The 24,755-nt window shown below is 25.4% G+C and overlaps 2 protein-coding genes across 6 annotated transcripts in view; both read right to left on the reverse strand.

The window, feature by feature from the left end:
- The window catches only part of LOC114121342 (protein gustavus), a 69,824-nt gene extending 45,199 nt beyond the window's left edge, over positions 1-24,625 (reverse strand). The window contains exon 1 of one of the 3 annotated variants that reach the window (XM_027983625.2): positions 24,538-24,625. Coding sequence is in view for 1 of the 3 variants with exons in the window: in XM_027983624.2 (XP_027839425.2) it covers positions 5,619-5,665 (47 nt within the window). In the remaining 2 variants the exon portion in view is untranslated. Of the gene's footprint in view, positions 1-5,618; positions 5,767-16,139; positions 16,289-24,537 lie in introns of those variants that run through there. The other 2 variants (XM_050201611.1, XM_027983624.2) reach the window with 2 other exon arrangements.
- Positions 1-24,625, reverse strand: part of LOC114121343 (chromosome transmission fidelity protein 8 homolog) — a 28,016-nt gene extending 3,391 nt beyond the window's left edge. Inside the window, exon 1 of one of the 3 annotated variants that reach the window (XM_027983628.2) lies at positions 24,538-24,625. The gene's annotated coding sequence lies outside the window, so the exon portion shown is untranslated. Of the gene's footprint in view, positions 1-5,618; positions 5,768-16,139; positions 16,283-24,537 lie in introns of those variants that run through there. The other 2 variants (XM_050201612.1, XM_027983629.2) reach the window with 2 other exon arrangements.
- Positions 24,626-24,755: the final 130 nt, after the last annotated feature.

A 24,755-nucleotide genomic window follows, 5' to 3' on the forward strand; every position in this document is an offset into this window, starting at 1 on the left:
ATTTGTTTGTAATTTTAAAATTATATTATAAATATACTATGCTTATGGAAGAAATATTTAAGTGTAATTATAACCTTAATTTAGAACCTGGGGGGTCCAGACCCACTTGACCCTCTCCCCGCCATAGTCTGTGATGTTGGGCAACAAACAACTCGAGTCATGCATATCAAGACCTTGAAATTCATACCGAATATTGACCCAATGTATTATCTAGCACCATTCCCTACCACAATGACTACAAGAATGTACAGCGAACTATAAAGACTATATGCTATAGAAGTATAATATTATAGTCATTGTAATATGAAGATAGTATAAAAATCCCCTTCTACTATTCACCTGATAATGTATTTGCATTGTATTACAATAATGAGACATTACACAGTATGGATGTACAGTAAAGTAACAATAAGATAAAAACGAATACAATAATATTCATTGATGGCGTCATGTGTGATAATAAAAAGAAGACACCAACAAGATAAGTTGAATAATTTTCCAATTGTTAAATTAGAAATTGCGTATATTATGATCGAAATTATCTCAACCACTTCTAAATTGCAAAACTCTGCCTTGACTTCTTTTTCACCCACTTTTTTGTGCACAATTATAACAACAATCAAATATGAAGATTCTTAAAAGTATATAAGGGAGTCATTAATACAGGTTAGGACTTTATATTTGTCTTTTACCTCTTTATACTTATAATATGTTCTTTATTCATGTACCTATATGTGTTATACATATTGTGGTTCGAATCATAAACATACAATCCGGCCGTGAACACATCATGAATTACAAAATTTACTTTTAACGATTATCATCATTAAAAAATGTTATTGGCACAATAAAGTATAAATAAAAACTAATAAAATATCACCGTACAATATTCACAGTATAATAGTGTATTTTTAAATTATATAAAAATGTAATGATTAAATTACTACAAATATTGAATATCAATAATAAAGTTATAACTTCTAAGACAAATGAAAATATATTTAAACAAATTGTAGTTCTAGTTTTGGCTTACATAATACTATTAAAGTAATAAATTAGAAAAATATATTATAATGAATCTGCAATAATGGAAACAGGTAGATAAAATGTATGGAAAATGCTAAAAATCGATACGTCTCATCTATTAAATATATCAAATACTTGAAATACTAACTAGTATTAGGTGAATTATTCCTATACCATTCTATATGAAACAATAGTTTGGCGAATCTAAATACCTACAGCGAACAGCAAGAACAGTTCATTATGGATCAACGTAATATATATATCTAAAGAGAAAGAGAGAAAAAGAGAGAGACGGCAAAAGGGTAACAAAAAGTAGTATTTATGACTCCGGGTTTGTTTAAAAAATGTCAATTTTTACTACAGGGAGGGTTGACGAGATTTTTTGTTAGTTCCCCCCATGAATTTTTAATTCTTCTGGGGGAAAGAGTTTCATGCAAATTACAAAACTGTGCTTTCGAATTCATACGATTGGCGTGCTAAATATCTGCATAATTTGTTTATGTATTTTTCATTTGGGGGGGGGGCTGGCCAAACGTACGTTTGGAAAGGCTGATTCCGCAAATGTCACCCGTGACTGAAATAGCTTAATTCCGCCTTTGCGCCTTATTACAACACACAATGATATGCTATATTATCTTTTAATGTCGGAAGATACAATAAATTTATCGTTAGACTATAAATAATATTATAAGTAATAATTGCTTTTATCAATCATAAGAGAATGTTGGTGCACTATTTGTTTTCTTTCAATCATCCGCGTGGAACATCTACGTTTAATAAAACCAGTCTTGTGTTGTTAGCTTTAGAATATGAGTGAATTAACCTATTATCAAGCTTTATCATATTATTAATTAATATTAAGAATATTATACGAGTTTGTACGTTTGCTTTTTAAAAATATTTCAATTTTAAACCAGGATATGAGAATTTTTAAATTATATTAATATACATACAAATAATTTGCATAACAACTAAAATATCCTGAAAAGCATATAAATAACGTATTAACATAGATAATGGTCTATACTAAAGCTAATAATACAAAGTTTATTCTGCTGGACATAAATTTATGATATTATATACTCGTGCGTGGGTAAAAAAGAAAACAAATAGTGCGCCAACATCCTCATTGTCATAAATCATAATCGTTCAACTATTAAAATACTAACAATTTGGAAGATCACAGATAAAAATTATATGGAATTTGGGATTTATTTTTTTATATTGGTACAATGTTACTGTTTTAGTGATACAAATTCTAACATTGAATTTCATTAGACAACACAACATTTACTTTAAATTCTAACTTCACACATTATGTACCCGCATAAAATTATACACAAATTATCATGGTTATTAAAACAAAACTGGACCTAAGTTACATTATAATTTAAGGATTTTCGCAGATTATAATTGAACAATTACAATGATTAAATGAATACAACATAATTTACAGCTAAATATTCAATATAATATTTAAATAATTATAGTAAAACATTTTTTTAAGTATTGAAATTAAAAATGTACTAATAATTATTATTTTTATTTTTATTCTAATGAACTTGTTAATGCGTTTATTATTATTGTGACATACTATTGATTAAAGTTTGAAGACCTTTTTTTATTGTAAAAATTAAATAATCATCATGACAAGACATTATGACCTCGTACAAATCTTAGACGAAAATGACGTAGTTTAACCTAGACAACAAATAGAAACGGTGCTACCAACAGAAATAGATAAGTATTATAGCAGCGCTACAATTATCGTTTAGAAGTTAATAATATTATCACAATTTGGCGACTAATCAACAATTTGAACCGCGGGCAAAAAAATAAAAATAAATAATATAAAACAGCTAGTATATTAATGTTGAAAGATCTCCGAAGGGAGCAAACCTTTCTCTTAAAAACTGTAAAAAATTTGCATTGTGAATAAATACATCCGGTGAGTCATTACGGTTCAACATTGAAATTATTTTCATATAGTAGAGTAGGAAGACAAACATCGATTGACACAAGATGACCTCCTCGAGATCATATTTAACTCCAAAAAATTGGTTTTTTTTTTAACAACCGACCTCGTATAAGTTACAAGTAACACTATAATAACATAGGACGCCTAGTGGTTAAGTCATTGATTATAGGCGTTATAGCCAGGGCGATTTTATAGCTAACAAATAAAATACACATGGTAGGTACTTAAATTAAACATTTATACCTTGTATGTTTTCTCATTGCAGTACACACGAGCATATTATATAAATAAAATAAGTTTGTTTCACAACATAAGTACACATACGTTGTCAATGTAATGTTTATTATTAGCTAATTATATATTACAAGTAACTTTGAGGAAATGAACTATCGGTAGTTGGTATTTCATATTATAACAAAAGAATATTATTCAAACTAAAAAATAACTATTGCTATAGAATGATTATGGAAATGCAAGACGCACTAGACAGCCCAGAAATATAATATAATATTGTTTTTCCTTATACAAGTTTATTTGACGTGTACGATATTTTAGACAAACCAGACACAAAGATTTTTCAGTTTGGCAACGTTGCGTTTTATTAGGCAGTACGAAGAATTTACTGGAGGCAATATAATGTTAAACAGAATAAGCGGCTTATAACAGCAGCACTAACAACAACAACAATAACGCGTAATAATAATCAAATAATAATAGTATTATAATGTAGGTACACTAATATTACTCATGACTTATGAGTTATGCTTATGAGACATTTTACGGAATTATTTTATATACTAAACTATACGTCTATACCTACAAGTATTTACACGAAAATTAAAAAATGGCTAAGTCATTAAAGACGAATTTGGTTAAATAATAATATCCATACTATTCAAAAATATAGTATATTATTATATTAACAACTAAATTGGAAAAATGTAAAATGTATATTTATGTATATATGTGCTAATTAATGACCGAATTTTTATTTAAAATTTATTTTATCAAAAAGGATGTTTTGAAAAACTGTTTATTTATTTAAAAATAATAAGAAATAAAAATGTTATTACAGATTTAATTGAAGTTGATTAACTTGTTTCCAAACTGTGATAAGTGATTATTGATTGCCATATAATTGCATTAGTATTGAATAAGAAATCATAAAAATATTAATATTTTAATAATGGTCATATATTATAATTGTTCTAGTGGTTTAGGTACTATTAAACGAAATATTTTTGAATATTACCTACTTACCTAATATTAACTATAATTTTTTGAAGTTATAAATACTTTACGTTTTACTTTAGGTTTATCTTTTTAGGTTTCAAGCTGAGAATATTTAAAATTATTAGTGTGGTAATTGTTCAACAAAGTATACTAGAAATTGATAATTTGTATTTAGAATTCACTCAGTAAAGTTTACATAAAACGGTTTTGTCTCAGCAGATAAAATACCTCACAATAGAATGTAGTGAGTAAATACAGACTAAAAACGTATTACCTACTTTATTAGTCATAGATATTATAAGTACATACAAAACAATTAAAGTAATCTGTAATGGGCTGTAATACTATGTATTACAATTTGTATTGAATACATATAATTTATATTTTATATTTTTTAATAAAATGATAGATTAAAAAAAAATTCTAATAATCATTTTGCTCATTTGGTTTTTCTCCGTTTTGCATAAGTAATAATGTATTATTAACCTTGTCTTATAATATTATTATGAGTAGACTGAACGAATAAGGGCGTGAGCAAGGATGTGACCTTCCATTAATATTATTGTGACTTTCATGTGAAATTACATTATCAGACGTAATAGTAATGAATATAATGTCGTTGAATTTGTTTAACGGCAAGTGCAGCCTTGTCTAGAATGTAAAAGGAAGATAAAAATGTCAAAGTACTTCGCTCTTGGATTACACGTTTTATTATAATTAAATTTAATTTAGGATATAAATATTTATAAGACTATAAAAGTATACTTAGATTTTTCATCTCAGCATATTAAATAATAAAAATATAGGATCTCATTTTATAAAAGATAATAGTATAACTATTAAGTTATTTTAAATACGCAAGTATTTTAATCATATTTAATATTTAAAATATAATAATTTTAGATCTAATTATCTATTTGTATAATATATTAATATAAATCAGTAAAAAAAATATATAATAATCAATAAATATATGTATCTAATACCTATATAATTTGTTGAATAATTTTTTTAACTATAAAAAACTTAATATATGTAGGTAAAAAAGATAAACCTGGAAGCCATTATCCCCATCTTGTATTTAAATGAAAAACTATAAAATGAAATACATACTTTGCAGAAATAGAAGTATTATAATTATTGGTATCAATTGTCGATATAAAAATTTTTTAATGATTGATAAATTTTAATTGTTTACGTTTTAAGTTATAGTGTCTTATAAGCTATAATAGTATTATAACTTATATATACTAAAAATAAGTACTATTTAAAATAATATTAAAAAGAAGAACATAATTGTAATATATTCAAATTAAACCTATCACATTTTAATTAATAATAATATTATTAGGTCTACGAGTGTTCAATTGATGAGGCCTACCCGTAAGGAATCGTGAGGCTGTTTGTGTCGAGTTTACGATGTCCCATACGCAGCGGTAGTGTATCTGTGTATTATAACAATCATACGATCCAGTGATGACGAAATATTATAACGTTTATTCCGTTAACGCGAAAAACGTGCACATCACTGGTGTGCAGTGGCGTTGTTCCTGCACACTTATTATTTAAAACCGATCTCGTTCTTATGGTATATAATTATATTCCGTTCAGCACTCGTAGTACGACACAAACACACGACGACGTCGGTAAGCTGCATTGGCAACGAACGTTATTCTGGCACACCGTTTATAGTTCACGAGCATGATCGTCGGAGAAGACCTCTCCGATTGTCGCGAGGGAAACACAATACGCTATTCTAGACGGGGAGCGTAGATAAAAAAAAGGAAGTAAAAACTTATTTTGTCATAAATCGCATGCCCCGTACGCGTGTAAAAAATTATATGCGGAATAAAAACCGTCGGGCGAGCCAAATCGATGGAACGAGAAATTATTCGTATCGCAGACACTGCACACACGCGCGCGGGTGCTTACTGACAGCCGGACTCGGCTGCGACAAATTCTCGGCAATCGCGTGGTCAAAACTGATGATGATGTTTCTGCGTATACTGAGTCCTGGCTCGAGGAACCCCGCACTGGTTCGTATATTCACGGCGGTGGTCGCCGTTAACACACATACAACACATACACACATAGGTGGGAGCTAATATCTGGGGCTCTAGGTCAAGGGCGACTACACAAACACGCACAATGTAAGTATAGCCATATTCCGAGACATAGCAAGCTGGACGTCCAAGACATGCCGTTCGAAAATGTATAATGACACCCCCAGGTTAATTCTTGTACTTGCAAATGCAATGCTACTTGCATTCGTTGCATTCGGCCGAATATTCTCCTTATTCTGACGTCATCAAACAAACACAACAAAATAAACGTGCGCGTAATATCGAGCTACAATGTTTAACATACATTGACATTATCGTAAAGTATAGCTGATGCGGTTAAACATAATATGACAGATCGACAGTCCGTGTATACAATATATGCGTAATTTACTATTTTTTAAATAATATTATATAAACACAAACATCACCCTCTATGTATTTGAGGTTAAACAAAACCGACTAATAGATTTTAATTCGAACTCAAATCAAACTTGTAAATTCATAAGATTCAAATATATTTTTTTATTATAAATTATTATAGTAGGTAATAAAATGTTATGTAAAACAATAAACAATGATAAGAAGGCATAAGGATATTTTTTTTAAAAAACTATCTATGGTTCAAATTTCGATTTTGTCTAAACATTTTAAAATAGGTAGGTACTTGGGTTTGTATAGGTATTTTTCATTTATAACTAAAGGTTAGGTAAATAATATAGATATAAATACTATCGTATTTACAAGAAAACGCCATATGAATAATCATTATATACACGTACTTTTTTATTATTTTAATAAGATGTATCTTTGATGTGTAGTGTATGATAAATATTATTACTATCATAAATTACTTTTTATTTTAGGGTTTTCAACACAGCAACATAATTTTAAAATCAGTTGTCTTAAGGTTCATGATATCAACAACACATTGTTATGATATAAATAAAAAAAGAGCGTTAGATTTGATTTTAATCACGTTTCTTACCTGTTTTTATGATAATATTATAACAAATTGAAATATACAAAGCCTTCATGTATTATAATATTATAAATTGTTTTCTATTAATTTTAAGTAATAAACCTACTATTGTACTGATAAGTCCTTTCTATAATCGACGTTATGAAATTAAAATCTAAAGGTGGTATCCAACTAAGAAGTTGCTAAATAATTCACTAAGATGCCCAGTAAAAACGATAAAATATACACTATCTTGCTATTTTGCATTAAAAATTGAATAAAAAAATAAATATAAAATAGACATCACAATTATTTTATATCTATGCATTTAGTTTTTATTTATAACTAACTAAATTTTATACAGCATACATAATGTAAGTCTTAGAAACATAGAACTTAGTAAAACAAAATAAAGTTTTCCGAGTTAAGAAATACTATTTTCTATCATATAAAATTCTTCGTGGTAATTTTAAATTAATTTTTGATCAACATATTATTCTTATTTTTATTGTAAATTAATGTAATATTTAGATTCGGAAAGAAGAAATAGTTCATATATTAATTGAAAGTGAATAAAATATGCAAAACATAACTTTGTGTATATACAGTGAAATTTTCATACAACGAACTTCCATTTAACGAATTATTTTTGAGAACTATGACCTTCATTATTAATCATGCGTTAATTCTATTTAACGAATTTATTTATAATGCGAATTTTTGTTCCTCGTGAGATTTTGTTAAATAGAAGTTTCACTGTATTATTACTGTAATAATCTTTATCAATTAAATATTATAACATTTAATAATATTCAAAATCTAAAGCTTAAATAGTATTTATGTAATAAATAATAAACAATTGTAAAACCTTTCCACTATTATAAATCTCAAAACTAATGACCTTTGTCTTTAATGTTTTTTTTAAATTCAATAAAAACATTGGTCAGGAAATAAATTTGATAAATTTGGTAAATTTGATTTTTATGTTTGCGAAGCCTAAATTTCAGCCCCCTGTGACCATACATACCCACAATAAATATACAAAATAATATTTCCGGTATCTATAGTTATAATAAACTATAAAAATACAAAAAAGAATGAAGTTAATATTTAAAACTATCCAAAATTATGTTTAAAAGAACACGTACCTAAATAGTATTTAAATTCAGCTATATAATATTCTATAAATTTTGTTAATCATTATTCTACTTAATAATTAGAATGTTAGTTAATGTGTATTCTGATAAACTAAATATCTTTTAGAATTTGTATCTTTTAATTAAATTTAATATTAAATCAATACACGAATATAATTATATTTCTGGTATGTTAATTATTATAGTCTATACGTAAAATTAAGTATAAATAGTAGTTTTATATTATCAAGGACATTTACTTCAGATTTATTGTTTGCAAAACATTGATATGGTAAATATTATAACTGATGTCCCCATTATTTACGACCTTTTGCGAAATTTACATAAACACAAAATATGTTTTACTTATTTATTTTGTCAATTATTATAATAATTTTATCATATCATTTAAATTCAATAAAATCACATTAAAAAATAATAGTTAAGTAAATATAAGGTCTATTCTCTACTTAATATAATTAAATAAGTTAGAACACTACAATTAATTAGTTATTAGTTATAACTCATAACTTATAAGTTTACTTAAATGCATTTAGGACGTGCCCTGCCCTTGAAAAGTCCGGAATTATTCATCGCTTTTAAAAAATGTTTTATGCATTAATTTATTCACTAATGATCGATTTAAATCTTTAAACATTGTTCAAATAATTACAATGAAATATCTTCCTCGTCATAATTGTAACAACAATATACTATTAATTGATTTGGTTATAAAATGTTTATGAAACATTTGATCATATAGCTTCCTATAAAAAAATTAAATAAGTAAATGAAAAAAATCTATACTATTGTCTTGTCATAGATACAATTATTTAGCATAATAATACACACTAATTAATCAAGTAGGTGCATATCAATAATACAATGGTCCTTTCATTAAAATATTTTACTAATTAAACAGAAATACGATATCAACAAACTCATTTTAATAATATAATAAGACTAATATAAGTATAATGATACTCTAATAAGCATAAGTTGACAAAGGATCAAAAATATTTATAACGATAACCTTGCTACATTACAATAATAACTAATAAGTAATCCTAAACATCACATATTTTTAAACGTTGATGGTTTTTGCTTAAAATATATAAAAAAGGATTTATTTAAATAATATATTATTCGTTATTATTATTATTATTTAAATTTAATAATGTTTAACTATATTATATGTTAAATATTATTAATAAATAAATCTAAACAAATACGTATTTAAAATACAGACTTTTGTTTTATATAAACCCGAGTATAATATATTACATTAAATAAATAATAAACAAACAGAAAAAAAGTGTTTAAGATAAAAAGTATTTCATTATTTCCAACAATGATTATTTTAATTTTTATAATACCTAATATATTATAGTAGGATATTACAAAATATTAGGTATATTAGAAGTTAAATCATAATTGAAAATGTCGATACTAATAATAATAATGTTAATAATAATTTATTTGTATATTATTATAATATAAATATATTTGTATAAGTTTTAAATAATTTCAATTATGTTACTTATAATTTTTCAATGTTTTATTCTTATTTTTGACTTACAATACTTCAAATAATAGTACATTTTTACTGTTTTTAGTATATTATTATTTTTTTTAAATAAACAATAGTAATTCATTGGCTAGAAGTTACCTCTACTGGTTAGACATTGATTATTATTTAATAAATAGTAAAATTTAACGACTACCTATTGAATATTGTAATATATTTTTTAAACAAGAAAATAATTAGTATAGTCAAATAAATAATAAATTATAATTTATTTTTAAAATCAGAAATTAATAACGAGTATTAAAGCATAGAAAACTATTAATTTTTCTAGATAATCATTTTGCTTAGTTAATATCTATAAGCCTCGCAATATAGTTAATATCTGTCGCAGTCCGGGGTCAATATCGCCTCCGCGCGAGCATATCGGAAATAAAATGACCTTGAAACGCAAAACCCGTTATTATAGGATTCAGGAAGGTAATCATTGATCACATATTATATTTGAACATTTTTCTCAATTTATTATAATATGAAATAAGCCAAGAGAAATAAAATATGATAATCTAAACCAAATAAATGTTTTTAAATAATTTAAAATCAAAAGGATAATATATACGAGTAAGTTGGTTAAAAGTAAAATATAAGTAACAGACAAAATCAATACACTATTATATTAAAAATTGTGTTAAGTAATAAGTAATAACCATGAACCTACCTGCAATCTGCATTAATTTTTATAGACTTAAAATAATAATTATTCTTGTAAATAAAAATATTAATGTTTTTGCGAAAATAAACAAATACAATAAGGGCTAATTTTTTGATAATAGATTATCTAAACATAATAATTTTAATAAAAAAGAAAAAAAATTACAAATGAATTTTACTAATTCGATTATTTCATGTCATTTTACATTTATAATAAATAATTAGAAATTATTCAATAAAAATAGATATGAAATACCATGCTATAAAATACGAGTGAATTACCTATTATTAGGTACTATTAATTATAAATATGCCGTTAAAATATAAGTATTTATAAATTGTAACTAATGTTGTTATTGTATAATGTATTTACTATAACAAAAAGAAAACCGAAATTTCGGTAAAGAAAAATTTCAAGGAGATATAGCCAGGTGCCTCAACATAGATAATGATATTATTATTTAAAGTACATAGGTCTTACAGTGAAAATAATAGACGGAGCAATCAAACTGTTTTGTTAAACAATTGGAGAAAAAAGCATCAGATTCTAATAAAACTTTATTTTACATTATTTTCTCAATAAACTATAGTAATTTTGGAAATAATATTTTTATAGGGTTTAAAGTATATAGGTCTTATTTAGTCCTATGTAGAAGATATCCAACACAAGTATTTATACATACAACACTATTTTTAGTGAATACAAAAAACTATAATGTTCATTAGTTTTTAAATCTTAATACATCTATACATTTTCAGAAAGTTATTTTGTATAACTATAATACTAATATTTTTTTAAAATAAAGTATATAGTAAAACATTATCAAAGTATACCAGTAAAATTCAATAGCTATGGTGAAAAATAATATTTTTATGCGTAACAAAGTTAAAAATCGTAAAAATAAAATGAGCGACGTTTACCTATAAATGCGCATTCAATTATAACAAACTATAATCCTAACGACAATTAATGTACACGCAAAAAACAAATTAACACTATAGATACTTGTAAGAGATATACCTAATGGGAATTTATAATAAAACAATAGATCTGTTTGAAAATAATTGAACATTACAACATTGATAAAATGTACTTAGTCTATCTATCTTCGTTATCTACACCTACACAAAATATACAATCATAATATGCTGACACCACACGATGTACAAGATACAACCCACAGACAAAATAAAAAAATAACCATTTGAATAGTATTGATATTTTAATTTCATGTGAAAAAAAATAAGTTTTACTGGTTACTGAAAATATTTTAGAGCAAATTGCTCTAATAGCAATGTCATTCTCTTCGGTCACCATTAAATATTAATGTAAAACTTTCAATTATATAAGTAACTATCTATAAGTATTTAATACACAGAACACTGTATAATATACAATATTTTATACATATTATTACATAAGAAATATAATATACCTTAATATGCATATTTGAACAATTTAAATTACGTATGTACCATTTAAAAATAAAAAAAGACATTTCCAATAGTTTAATAAATCTACAGACTAAAAAACTGCGACATTTAATAAATCATTTTAAAACGAAAAATTAATGTTTAAGAAAGATTGAAAAGTGGTGATGATGGGGTATAATAATTAAACATACTTAAGCAAATGATCTGATATTTCTATGCACATGTATATAAATATAAATAAAATATTTTTCATTTTTAAGTTTCGTCACATTTGATCAATTTATAAACATTTTTATAATTATTTATATTGTCTTTTTAAATATTTTACATAATTCCAAAATGTCTATATTACGTAGGTTATTTGAGTGTTTTTTGGCTCAAAGAAATTTTAAAAATATCTATCTCACCGCAAAGTTCAGGAGCCACCACAGTGTAATATAGAAAAGGAGAGTTCGCACAAAGCGGCTTTCGACGAGCGACATGAGTTTATAACAAATTTATTTCTTCAGCTTTTATTAGAATCTACGAGGAGAACATTTTTTATCGACCTAGTAAATGATCTAAATCAAAAAAAAGCGGAGCTAATTGTGTACTTCAAACTCACTTCGACAATGTTTCAATTTTTCGATAAATATACTGAATTTATTAAATGTTAACAATTTTTTCAATTTTCTCATAGATGATTCATTAAAAAAAAAACTTAAGTTTATAAGAAGAACCCTAACACCCGTAATGTTAGTAAGTTCCTGCCATTTTTACTAAGTAATATTATAGTTTATAATTATTCGATAATTATTTAATAATGTTTATTAAAATGGATAAGTTGAAAAATAAACTCAAAAAATGTCCCAATTTGTTACAGTGATCAGTAATTGTATTCATCACATTGATGGGATGAAAAAATACGGAACATACCGAATACTTTAAATACATACAAATTGTACTTTTTTTTAAGTAAATAGGTAGTTATACTAGTTATAGTTTAGTTAGTTAGTATATAAACAAAAGTCCACTTCTTTCATTAAATTTGACAAATTTATTAAATAATATTTAGTTATACCTATATGAATACCTGTATAAACTTTATACAACCTTTATACCTACTGACTTATTATGTTTAATAACTTATTGAGCAACAGAGCTTTCAGCGAATAGTAATTATGTGAATAGTTGTCGGCAAACTGGAATGTCGGTAAATAGAGCATCTTCAAATTGAGTTTGAGCGACGTGAGAAGACACCCTTTCGTTCAATTATACTGCGATGTGTAGAAATAATATAATATATGCATCTACCGTACGCCAAAAATGCGATTAACTGCAATACAATTTTCATATGCTGTGGCCTGTGGGGATACGCAAAGCGAGACACGAAGCTGCTACATGTGGGCTTGCATTAATATGTTTTACTGAGTTACAACCAAATAATTATCCAGCTTTAAACTTCAATGATAATCTTAAATTCAATACAAGTCTATCCATTAAAAATCATTTCAACAATAAAATCTTTAGTCAAGTTCATTATTATTTGATTACTGACTTTATGTAAGAATATAGTATGAATATTGAATATAATATATTTATTATTTATTATATTAGTATATATTATATACAATACAAATTAAAAATATTACGATAACGATTAACATGATAACATTTATAATACTTATAATTTGTTACATATTTTTACAAACAAAATAGGTAGAACATGATCTCATAATGATAGGTGATCATTCGCTGTAATGATGTTATTATTTCACTTTTGTAGTTTCAAATAACTAATAAATTTTAAATATTAATTTTTAATAGATGATTTCAGTTGAAAATTAATTAGCTAATGGTTTGCTTAAAGCTTAAAATAAAAATCGACAACACTGAATTAATAAAGAGGACATATAAATATCTATTATTAAGACTATACAATAGTAGATACACTGAAAAAAAAAATATACAGTATAGTTTTTCTTCAACACATCGAGCACAAAAGAAGAAACTATACACATGGCACTATGGCAGTGCATAATGAGAACTAAGGAAGAAAACCTTGAGTAACCAAGGTAAGCATGAACGCACTACTATTAACTTCCATAATAATATACGACAAAAATATTATATATTATTACATATTATATAATTAATCACATCTAGTTAAACATACGACCATCGGACCATCTTCATATTTACTACAATATACGGAAATAAAATGTATACTAATTTGTTAACAATATAAATAATTGTAATTTATAAGTAGACTATACTAATGCAGTATATAAAATTTTTTTTTTTAGTATCAACATTGTGATATTACCTACTTATTAGCTTACATAAAATAATTTACATTTGCTAAGGGTTATTTGCTTTGTACAGATTTCCTGTACAGAGATAAAAGAATTCTTTCTGGCCTCAATAGAATTTGAAAAGTGGATGATAAAAGCTTGACTCTCAACTATAAACTTGGTTTAGCATTAGTCTCATACATGTACTTACTAGGATAATTACAATATCAAAAAATAATTTGTAATAGGTATTGAAAGTTTAAAAATTGGAACCTAAATGTTTATTTTGTAATATGCATAAGTGTACTTACTAATTTAATTTTTGAGGGGATTTTTTATTTCTTTAAAGAAATTTGAAAAAATAAGAATAATTAATAAAATATAACGATGTACCATGCATTAGATCAGCAATTCGTTTCGTAAAGTAATCGTGAGCATTAAATATTACATTTTTTGAAAATATTAGTATAAATTAATAGTTTTAAATTACCTATATGGCTTTGTCAATGCATTACATTATTATCAGACTATAATTTATAAATAATCCTAATAATATACCCATATATTGTGATTATCCATTGTTAAATATAACGATAACTATTACCTCATTCTTTTGTTTACTGTACAAATTTTTTTCATTTATTTTAATGAAAAACTACTAAAATAATATTTAAAAAAATACTCTAAAAATTAGCAGGTTCTTGCTCATATACATTGCAACTTATTTTTAAAAGAATATTATTTCAAACAATAAACATAAAAACACGGCAATTAAATACCAAACAAAATAGGAAAAGTAATTTGATATCAATTCTAAACTAATTATATTACACTAATATACATTATACAGTGTTCCGTGTTGATCGATGCACCTAAATGTAACTTTTGACGTCATAAATACTCAAAGATAATAATTGAATGAGGTATATTTTATACATATTATGATATACATGCGTATGTTTTATACAAATGGATAATTGAATTTCCATAATAAGCATGACGTGAGCATTATGTTTATCAGTATGCTTCATATAGCAGATAAGTATATTGTGATAATAATAATACAATATACTCTAAATATTATATGTATTTATGGCAGTATAAAATAAACTATGAAAAACGGAGTATAACGTTAACGTAACATAATATTATGCAGAACATTTATATAGTTGTAATAAAATAGAGGTCTTACAGAAAAAACAGCACGTGCATATTATGAACTGTTCACAATAATACTTTTCAATAATAATCTAGACATCTAGTGGAAACCTTAACGATTTACATATATCTCGATGTTACTCGATTCTTGAATTCATATAATGGTATGAAGTATGAACTAAAAACACGAATATATCTCATTATTGTGCAAACCGACGCCAGAACCGTATATTTTTATTTTTTATTTTTAGAATTTTTATTTACACATGGTTACTTAAACAACTGTTTTGAACGTGCTTCCTTGCACGTATATTGTGTATTGTAATAACAATAGACAGTGGCGTAAAATCTGTTTTGCCTGTTCCCGAATACACGCGCAACCTAGGATCATTTGTTTAAGGTTGGTGACTCGTGAAGTCTACATAATATACACAATGACTACAGCATAAAATACAAATGTTAACACCATACATACAACGCAAACCATGAACACACACACAATAACGTAAATGGAGTATCGATCATGGTTATTATATTATTAATTTATTACTATATTAGATTCTCCGGCGTTCCAACTATTATCGGATTTTCATGTTATAGGGTTTACTATTTATATAATTATATTATTTTCAAATTTCGCGTACCTCTCGTGTGGTGTAGAATCGACTATAAGCACGGCGTCGGTTCAAATAAAATAATATGATATATTTTCGTTGACGGACAGTCAGTCTCGCTCGTTTTGTATGGTTTATTACGATAGAGGTACGAAACAGCAACAGAAACAACAATAACAACGACGGCGCACTGAAATTACGGGGGAATGACCGAACAACAAAAAATCAACAAAAAAAAAAAAAAAAAGAAGTTTATCTCTTCTTACTATTTATTAACAATATTATTATTATAGTAAATAAATAATATTTTTATAGACATTAACGAAGACGAAATAATACCAACGGCGACGGCGACGATATCGAAGGTAAAATAATGACGACAGCGGGACCAGTATATCACGTACGGAAAACGCGCGCACGCAAGTAGTATAATTTTGTACACCACACGAACGGCGTCGGACCACGTATCAACCGGCTGTCGGCATTACTCTGCGGCTCAACAAATCTGCGCGGCCGTCGTTCCTTCCTCGGGCACGCTTTTGCTCGTGTACCGCGTGCGCACAGGTGGTGGTACGACGGCGGTTCGACGCGACACCAAGACGTACGAGTACGTGGTGTGGTGGTGGCAATGGCATATAGGCACAATAATAATAATATAGATATGATAAGGTCTCCTTCCTGGTGAAGAATAAAAAAAACGAGCAACCGCCGCGCACAGGTGAACCATATCGGTCGGCGCTCGGGCAACACCCCGACTGCCCGGTATTACCGGTTTCTATGACCGAGACGCGTATTTTAATAATACATTATACACGTAATATAATATATTACATGTATAATACGATTAAAGTCCTTAATATTCGACAACGAGATTTTTCTGTTGTTTTGTTTTCCCAAATCGATTACCCCCGGAATCTACTCTTCGGCTCTCTTCTAGTTTCTCGCGACCATCATGTTGAGAACGCAATTTTTTATTAATTTGTATTGGTTCCGAATTCTATTTTAGTTATTCTCGTACTCGATAAATCTCACTGTTATTATTTAATTATATCAATTTGCATTATAGATAATAGAGAAATATAAAATCTGGTTTATCGCATATTCTAATAATATGTACATAAATAATTGTAATTCCTTAAAAATTGCATACTCTTTTACTAAAAAAAACTGGTTATTCTGAAGATATAAACATAGTATTTTTAGACAACAAAATTCAATAGATATATTGTATATGTCCATGCATATGTATGTATCTACAATCTACATATTATGCTATTAATACTTAATATAATATCTACATAATATAATGTTTTTCTGAAAATATTAAATCTACAATGTCTGTTAATTTAATAAATTGTAGACAATGGACCAAGTTTATAAGTTTTTAAGTTACAAGTAAAAAAAAACAATCCACTTCCTTTTCTTTTAAATTATTTTTAGAAATCATAAGTTAATTAATTTAATATACTTCGGCTTTTCAAACACATAACTATTTCAAAACTATTACAATTAGTTCATTTTGTAATAAAAATTATAATTATTAATTGTTCTCGCACAAACACCTCTCCTCTAAACACATAAAATATGTATATTATATTATATAGGTATATTTAAATTTTAACAAATCAATGAAAATGACGATTATCATTGAAACAAATTTCACTCTATGCGAGTAATGTAGCATACCAGTGTTCTTCTTTAAAAACACGACTCGACTGTAGCATAGGAGATAATAATATAGTCAATGAAGTTCTAATAGTCTAATAAAAACTTAATACCTAAATTCAACGACCTCTAGAAATGTAACTGCGGCTTGCGTGCTCAGCAATATTAGCATATACTACTGAACAATTAGTGGAAACAGTTGTTTAGAAATAAAGCCACTTAGCCACTGTATAGTAAATTCAGGCAATTAAAATTATAAATACATGCAAAAAATATACATTAGTATACGTTAAACTTTCTGAATACAAAGTTTTAAATTTATTTGAACTGTTTCTATCATTTAGATAAATTTAAAATCACGTGACAAAAGAAAATATTTTTTTGTGAGACCCACAAAAGAAGGAAGGAAAAAATAAAATTACCGATTTCTTTTATTGTTTTTTTGTTTTTACATAATTATTATTAAGAAATCTGTTACAATTTAAGCAAAAAGCCTAATTGATATAATAATAAATAACAACGCAGGAATAATGAATTGAAGTGACTTTTCATTGGAGATACTTCATCATAAGATAATGTTTCAAATTTATTTATTTGATATGCCTACATCATAATACAATACAACAAAACTCAAATATAACTAAGTAACAAAATCCATAGTTCTTCTAACTGCTTTGTAGAAGCAAAACTAACATCAATAATTCATTGTGGTGTATTTTTTAAAGTGTCAATCCAGAAAATATATACTCCGTCATTCAGCAAAATTATAACCAAATGTTTTATTTTAATAAATAATATCTAAAGCAACAGAATAAATAAAAAGAAGCTAGATGTTAAGTAATAATTAATTTATGTTTTTGTGGTTTTATAGAAAGTTCGGATAAAAGTATTTTTATCCAAACACAATGCATAGATGAAAATACCTACGAGAAACGTAAACAAAACAATTAAAATAAAAACTTTAAGTATCGAAATATTTAATTGGGTAGTTTCAAAATGATGACATAAAAATTATAAATTTTTTATAACTTAAGTACAAAACATCAAATATTACATACTACACATAGTGATATGGCGATCGCATGACTAAAAGTTACATGTTTAACTTCACAATAAAGATATATATTGCTATAATATAAATATTGATTAATTCTCATTAAATATTATAAATACCATAAAATTAAATGAAAATTCAGATTTTAAATAAATATATAAACAACAATACAGCAGTAATCTAGCTATAATCATCGATAACAAACACAATATATAGCACATACCTACCTACCACAAAATATAAACGAGTAGTACGTAATATAATCGTGTTCATGAAATTTTTTACATTTAGGATCAATTATAAGTGGACTAATAAAAATGAATGTATATACATAAAATCCTTGTTAATCTGTTATTATCCATAATTTTATTTTAACATTTGGAATTACTCCCGATTATACTTAAACTTTATCAATGAAGCAATAATATAACTAACAATATATAACTAATAATAATATAACTAATATAATAATACTGATTATTAGCAACCAAGATCGCGTGTGAATATATACGATATTATAGTATTGTTACAACTATAACTAACAATGTGTTGAATACATATTTCATAAGTGTTAATTTTATTTGTCCATTGTTACATGAGAATATATTTGTATATAGGTGCAATCAAAGGTTATCTAGGTTAAGTCAATAGAAGAGTAGATATAGGACAGATAAATTGTAAATATATATATATATATACATTATACATTCAAATTTGAACATTTCAGTCAAATTATATATACTAGAAAAATTGGAATAAAAGTTATAAAAGTTTATAAATATTACTAAGAAGCCAAAATATTTTTTATAACTTACATATAAAATGCTATTATAAATACATTGGTGAGAAATTTACGGTTAAGTATCTACAGAAATTTATTTTTATATTATAACAAAAAAAAAAACCGATTTAGGAGAAAATTAGTTTGTGTAAAAATTCCTATTTTTTATCAATTTTTTTTTTTTGTTTTTTCTTATTATTATGAAAAGTAATTAAAAATGTATTCCTTTTAGTACAAAATATATAACTAAAATAATCCAATTTGCTACCCCAAACCCCCCCTTGTGGTTGTAGATAGAAATATTTTTTTTACCGTAATAATGTTCAACACAAAAACAAATTGTAAACATAGAAATATATATATACATAAATACATAATTTAAAACCAATTCATTTATCGCTCCTCTCGGAATTTAAAGTTTGTTTAGCATACTTAGTTAATTACATCATGAGATTTTTTAAGTAAATAACTTAAACAGCTGATAGTTTTAGCGAATTTCAAAATATGTTTGTTGTATATATTATTAATATCTATCTTATGATATTATAAACCTTTTTAAAAATAAAATAAAATTTGTAGGCAGATTTTTATTATTTGGTATAATATTTGCTTGCAGTTTGTTTCAATGACCCGCGTGTGTACAAAATGTGAATACTAGTAAAAGACTGGAATAAATAAAGTACCAGTTTCAAGGTGAACTCGACAAGTTGAACAGCTCTAGTGAAGTCACAAGGAAGTATGGTAATCGTGATCTTGCAGTCAGTAGTTATGAGGTTTTATTCCTATATTTTTATCAATAACAAACCTGCTAAACTGGACTAACACCGCCAACATGGTAAAAACTAGCTCACCATGGCCTTACACGAGGTTATAAACACTCAGAAATATTTAACGTATTAAGGAAATTCGAACTAAATAGACTTTGAGAAATAATGGAATAAATACATCATAAGTAGATAGGTACACCAACATAATACTATATTTGAATACGTTAATTTTATTTGCCGTTTTACCAATTTAATAATAAAAAAAAATTATAAAAATTGTATTTTTAAATACTTTTTGGCCATCACCATTATTTTATTACTATCTATTTCTATAAGTCAAATAATAAAATTAAAAAATATTTTTTTTTAAAAATTATATAATTTTATAGTTTTATAAATTGCTAAAATAATTATCATAGTTCATAACTATTCAGTATTCAGAACATCAGAACAGCAGAATATACTACATGGGATAACATGGATTTTATACAAATAAACAAAATAATTCATTGCAATATTTTAGCATTAAACATTGATAAGCTTTCTCAATTTGTTTCTAAACTTTTGAAAAATATTTAAAAACATCCCTAACAACATATTATGTAGTTAATTTTGTCCAGTGGCGTAGCCAGAGGGGGGGTTTGGGTGTTCAAACCCCCTTTTAGCTTTAAAAAAAAATTGTTATTATAATGAATATAAATTTATAGTTTTGTTGAATGTTAAACTTATGTATGAAATGTATTATTCAATTAGCGTACAACTCAGTAAATTTTACCACTCCTGGACAATCTATTATAGAGGTGAGCAAAAAAAAGGTCATTAATCCCCCCCTCGGGTAATTTCTAGCTACGCCACTATTTTCGTCACTATTTCAATCCACAAAGAGCAATATTTGTAAAGTTTTTAAAATGGCCTAACAAGCATTTTAGGAAGAATACATTACTGTAAAATTAAAAATGTATACTTATAATTCGCGAACTGTTAATTAACTACTGTATTGAATACTATACCTAAATCAATTTCTCATATTTAATTTGAAATTGATTATTATTTATTATGATTTTTAAATCAAGATATTTTAATGGCTATTCTACACAAACGGTATGATTTTGTATTTTTGTAAGTTATTTGAACAATTAAACGAACAAAAAGTACCTAATACAAATTACATATAAATATAGGAATATTAAACTGTGTGTAAAATAAATAAATACCTAACATTAAAATGTTTCTATAATGAAAATTTAAAATTATTATATGATACAGATTTACAAGCTTGATTGTTAAATAATAAAATAATAAAATAATTGAATAATTTTATTATAATATTAATAATAATAAATTTTTACAAGGTCACTTATGCTAGATAGTTTTGATTTGATGATGCAAATTGTTTTAACAAATAAGTACCAACTAAAAAACTAAAAATCCAAACTGAAATTTTTATTTATAAGAAATTAATAATATAAATTACTGGGTGTAACCGGTATTGTTTATTTAAAACCTAAGGATGTCTGATCATTTATACTTTATACAACAGTGTAACTTCATTATTAATTTTATAAAAACAGAGTGATCCACTAAGTCTACACTAATTATTTCAATTTTAATTTTTTTTTAATATTTTGTTCTACAATATCTATAATTTTTATAATTTTCGTTTTTTTTTTTATGACAACATACATTTTACGAGGTTTAAATGGAGCAAAAAATTTATTGATTATATAAAGATGTGTTGTTTTATTTATTTTTTTTTCGCCTGTTTTAACCATGAAAAACAAAAAAAAAAAATTAAGGAAAAAGTAACATTTTTAAGAAAATCCAGTTTTTAAAAAAAATCGATTTTATAGCGTAATTCGAAAACCAATAACCACAGATACTTTAAATTTTTACCAAAAGTTTATACGGCAATTTTCTATATATATTATATATAGAAAATGGCCATATAACTATTATATACCTACTATAATTTTCAAAATATTTTGGTTTTTTTTTTTTAACTATTTATAGATATTTAAAATTTTTTAAAATTGATTACAAACATTCTCAAAAGTTGTTCATCAATTAAAAAAAATTCTAAAAATACAATATTTTATCATTTTCTTTTATATACAATTTAAAAAATGTAATAAAAGATTTTTTCTCAACCTATAGATAAAATTTTTATTGGAAAATCAAATTATTTTTTTTATAAGCGTTTAAAAAATACTAAGTATTACGACATAGCATATTTATCCGCATAATAAGTTCTTTACGATTTTTGAAATTTTGTTGTAATTAATAAACGAATACTAATAAATATTTTAGAAATTAACCAAATGATCAACATAAATAAGAATAAATATTCTTACATAAAAATTTCTTTAAAATATTTCGACTCTTTTTTTAGTTATTTATAAACATTTGAAACTCGGAATTTTGTATTACTTTTATTTGCATAAATGTTGATAAAAAGTTAAAGGTTGGATTGAAATTTTTGAAAATTCTTCAAAATCACGAAAATGTACAATTTGTTTTGGAATTGAATAATTTTAAAATTTTAATACATTTTTTCTAATAAGTTCATACTGAAACCAAAAAATTGAGAAAAATATGTAAAAAAAACTATTTAATTATAATAATTATTTAAATAATAGCAATGTCAAAAAACACAACATGAAATATACTTAAGATATATAGGCTGATAAATTGTATCTATTTAGAACAGTTTTCTACATATTATAATGATAATCATAATTCAAATTTATCACATCCATCACTGTGACCCACTCAGCACCTACTGTACAGCAGAAAGATTAACCATTTGCACATATTTTTAATTTTATAATTTGGAAGTTTTAATACATTGAATAGAATTTTAAACTATAACCTAGTTAACCAATTAAAACTTATAAGTTATAAGTTTAGGAGAACACAGAAGTAGTGCTAGTAATAGTTTATCAAATATATTTACCTACAAATTGTTTTAATCAATATTATTTCATTATTTCACAATAGTTAATACAAAAATACCTAGCTAAACACTGATTTAAAAATGTATCACTAGACATAAATAATTATTATATCATTTGAATAGATCATAATCGTTAATGGATAAAAACTGATTTTTAATTTTTATCTCCAATTTACAAAATTTTCTTTTTTAATTAAATTTATCAATGTCTAAGACAAATTATTTAAATTATTTTAAGATTATAGAAACCAATGTTAATATTAAAAGTTTTGTTAAATTTTAAGTAGGTCTTAAAAAGTTTCAAGACCACAAAATTATCCGATCAGTTTTTCAAGCTAATTTTATTTTAATTATAATTTTTAAGATCTCTAAATTTTTAAGTATTCATGTGTGTGTACCTGTGTACATTTTGAATGTAGATTGAAGAATTTGGCATAGATAATTAACAATTTCTTAAGACCTAATGATAATACTCATTTAGTTAATATCACAGCTATCGCAGGGGTTAATATCCTAGTAACATGAATGTTGGATATTATAATTATTATTGTAATCAAGCTAAAGAAATGCTAAAATTGTAGGTATGTCAATATCAAAAAAATGTGTCTTGTGCTGTTATAAATAAAACAATGATTGGATTATAGTGTTAAAATGTGTTAAATGAAAAAAAATCACTAAAAATAAAATAAAAAATATGAAATAAATTTGGGAATATGGAAATAAAATAAGATAATGATTATCATATTATTTGAATACCTAAATTCTGACCAAAGCCTTTAAATATGATATTAAATAAATTTTAAGCATACACATAGATAATAATTATTAAGGAGTTTAAGAAAATACCAAAAAATAAAAATAACTGAACATAGATTTAGAAAAAAATAAACTGTTGATCATTTTTTATCAAATGTTGACAAATGCAAACATAAGCATACATAACAAACTGTTGTAAAAACTTTATTGGGATAACAAAATATGGTTTGCAACAGTTTTACCAGAATGTAATTATTACTTAGATATCTAATATTTGTTAAATGTGATAACAAGTAACAACTTTAGTTTTCAGTTCTTTACTAACTATAGCAATGTAGTATATAATAAAAATAATTAACTGAAAGACATCTTTCTAAGTAGTAAGGGTGGATTTAGACAAAAAATTTGTCATCATACAAATTTAATTTACCCCTATATTGGGGATGGCTTACCTTTTTAAAAGTTGAGGAGCCAGGTTGATCCGGTCGGAGCTTACTTAATGTTTGATCAATTGTCTACTGTTCACTGGCCAATTGCATACTACCAAAATCAATTGAGTTTTGTATAATGGACTTTTTGACGAGATAATATTATCTTAGGTATCTATAACTACGCACCACACACCGGATCGTTTTCGTCGTCGTAAACTTGGGGTAGAAACTTAATGACC

Source organism: Aphis gossypii, chromosome 2, assembly GCF_020184175.1.
Source record: "Aphis gossypii isolate Hap1 chromosome 2, ASM2018417v2, whole genome shotgun sequence".
In the NCBI taxonomy this organism is placed as follows: Eukaryota; Metazoa; Arthropoda; class Insecta; order Hemiptera; family Aphididae; genus Aphis; species Aphis gossypii.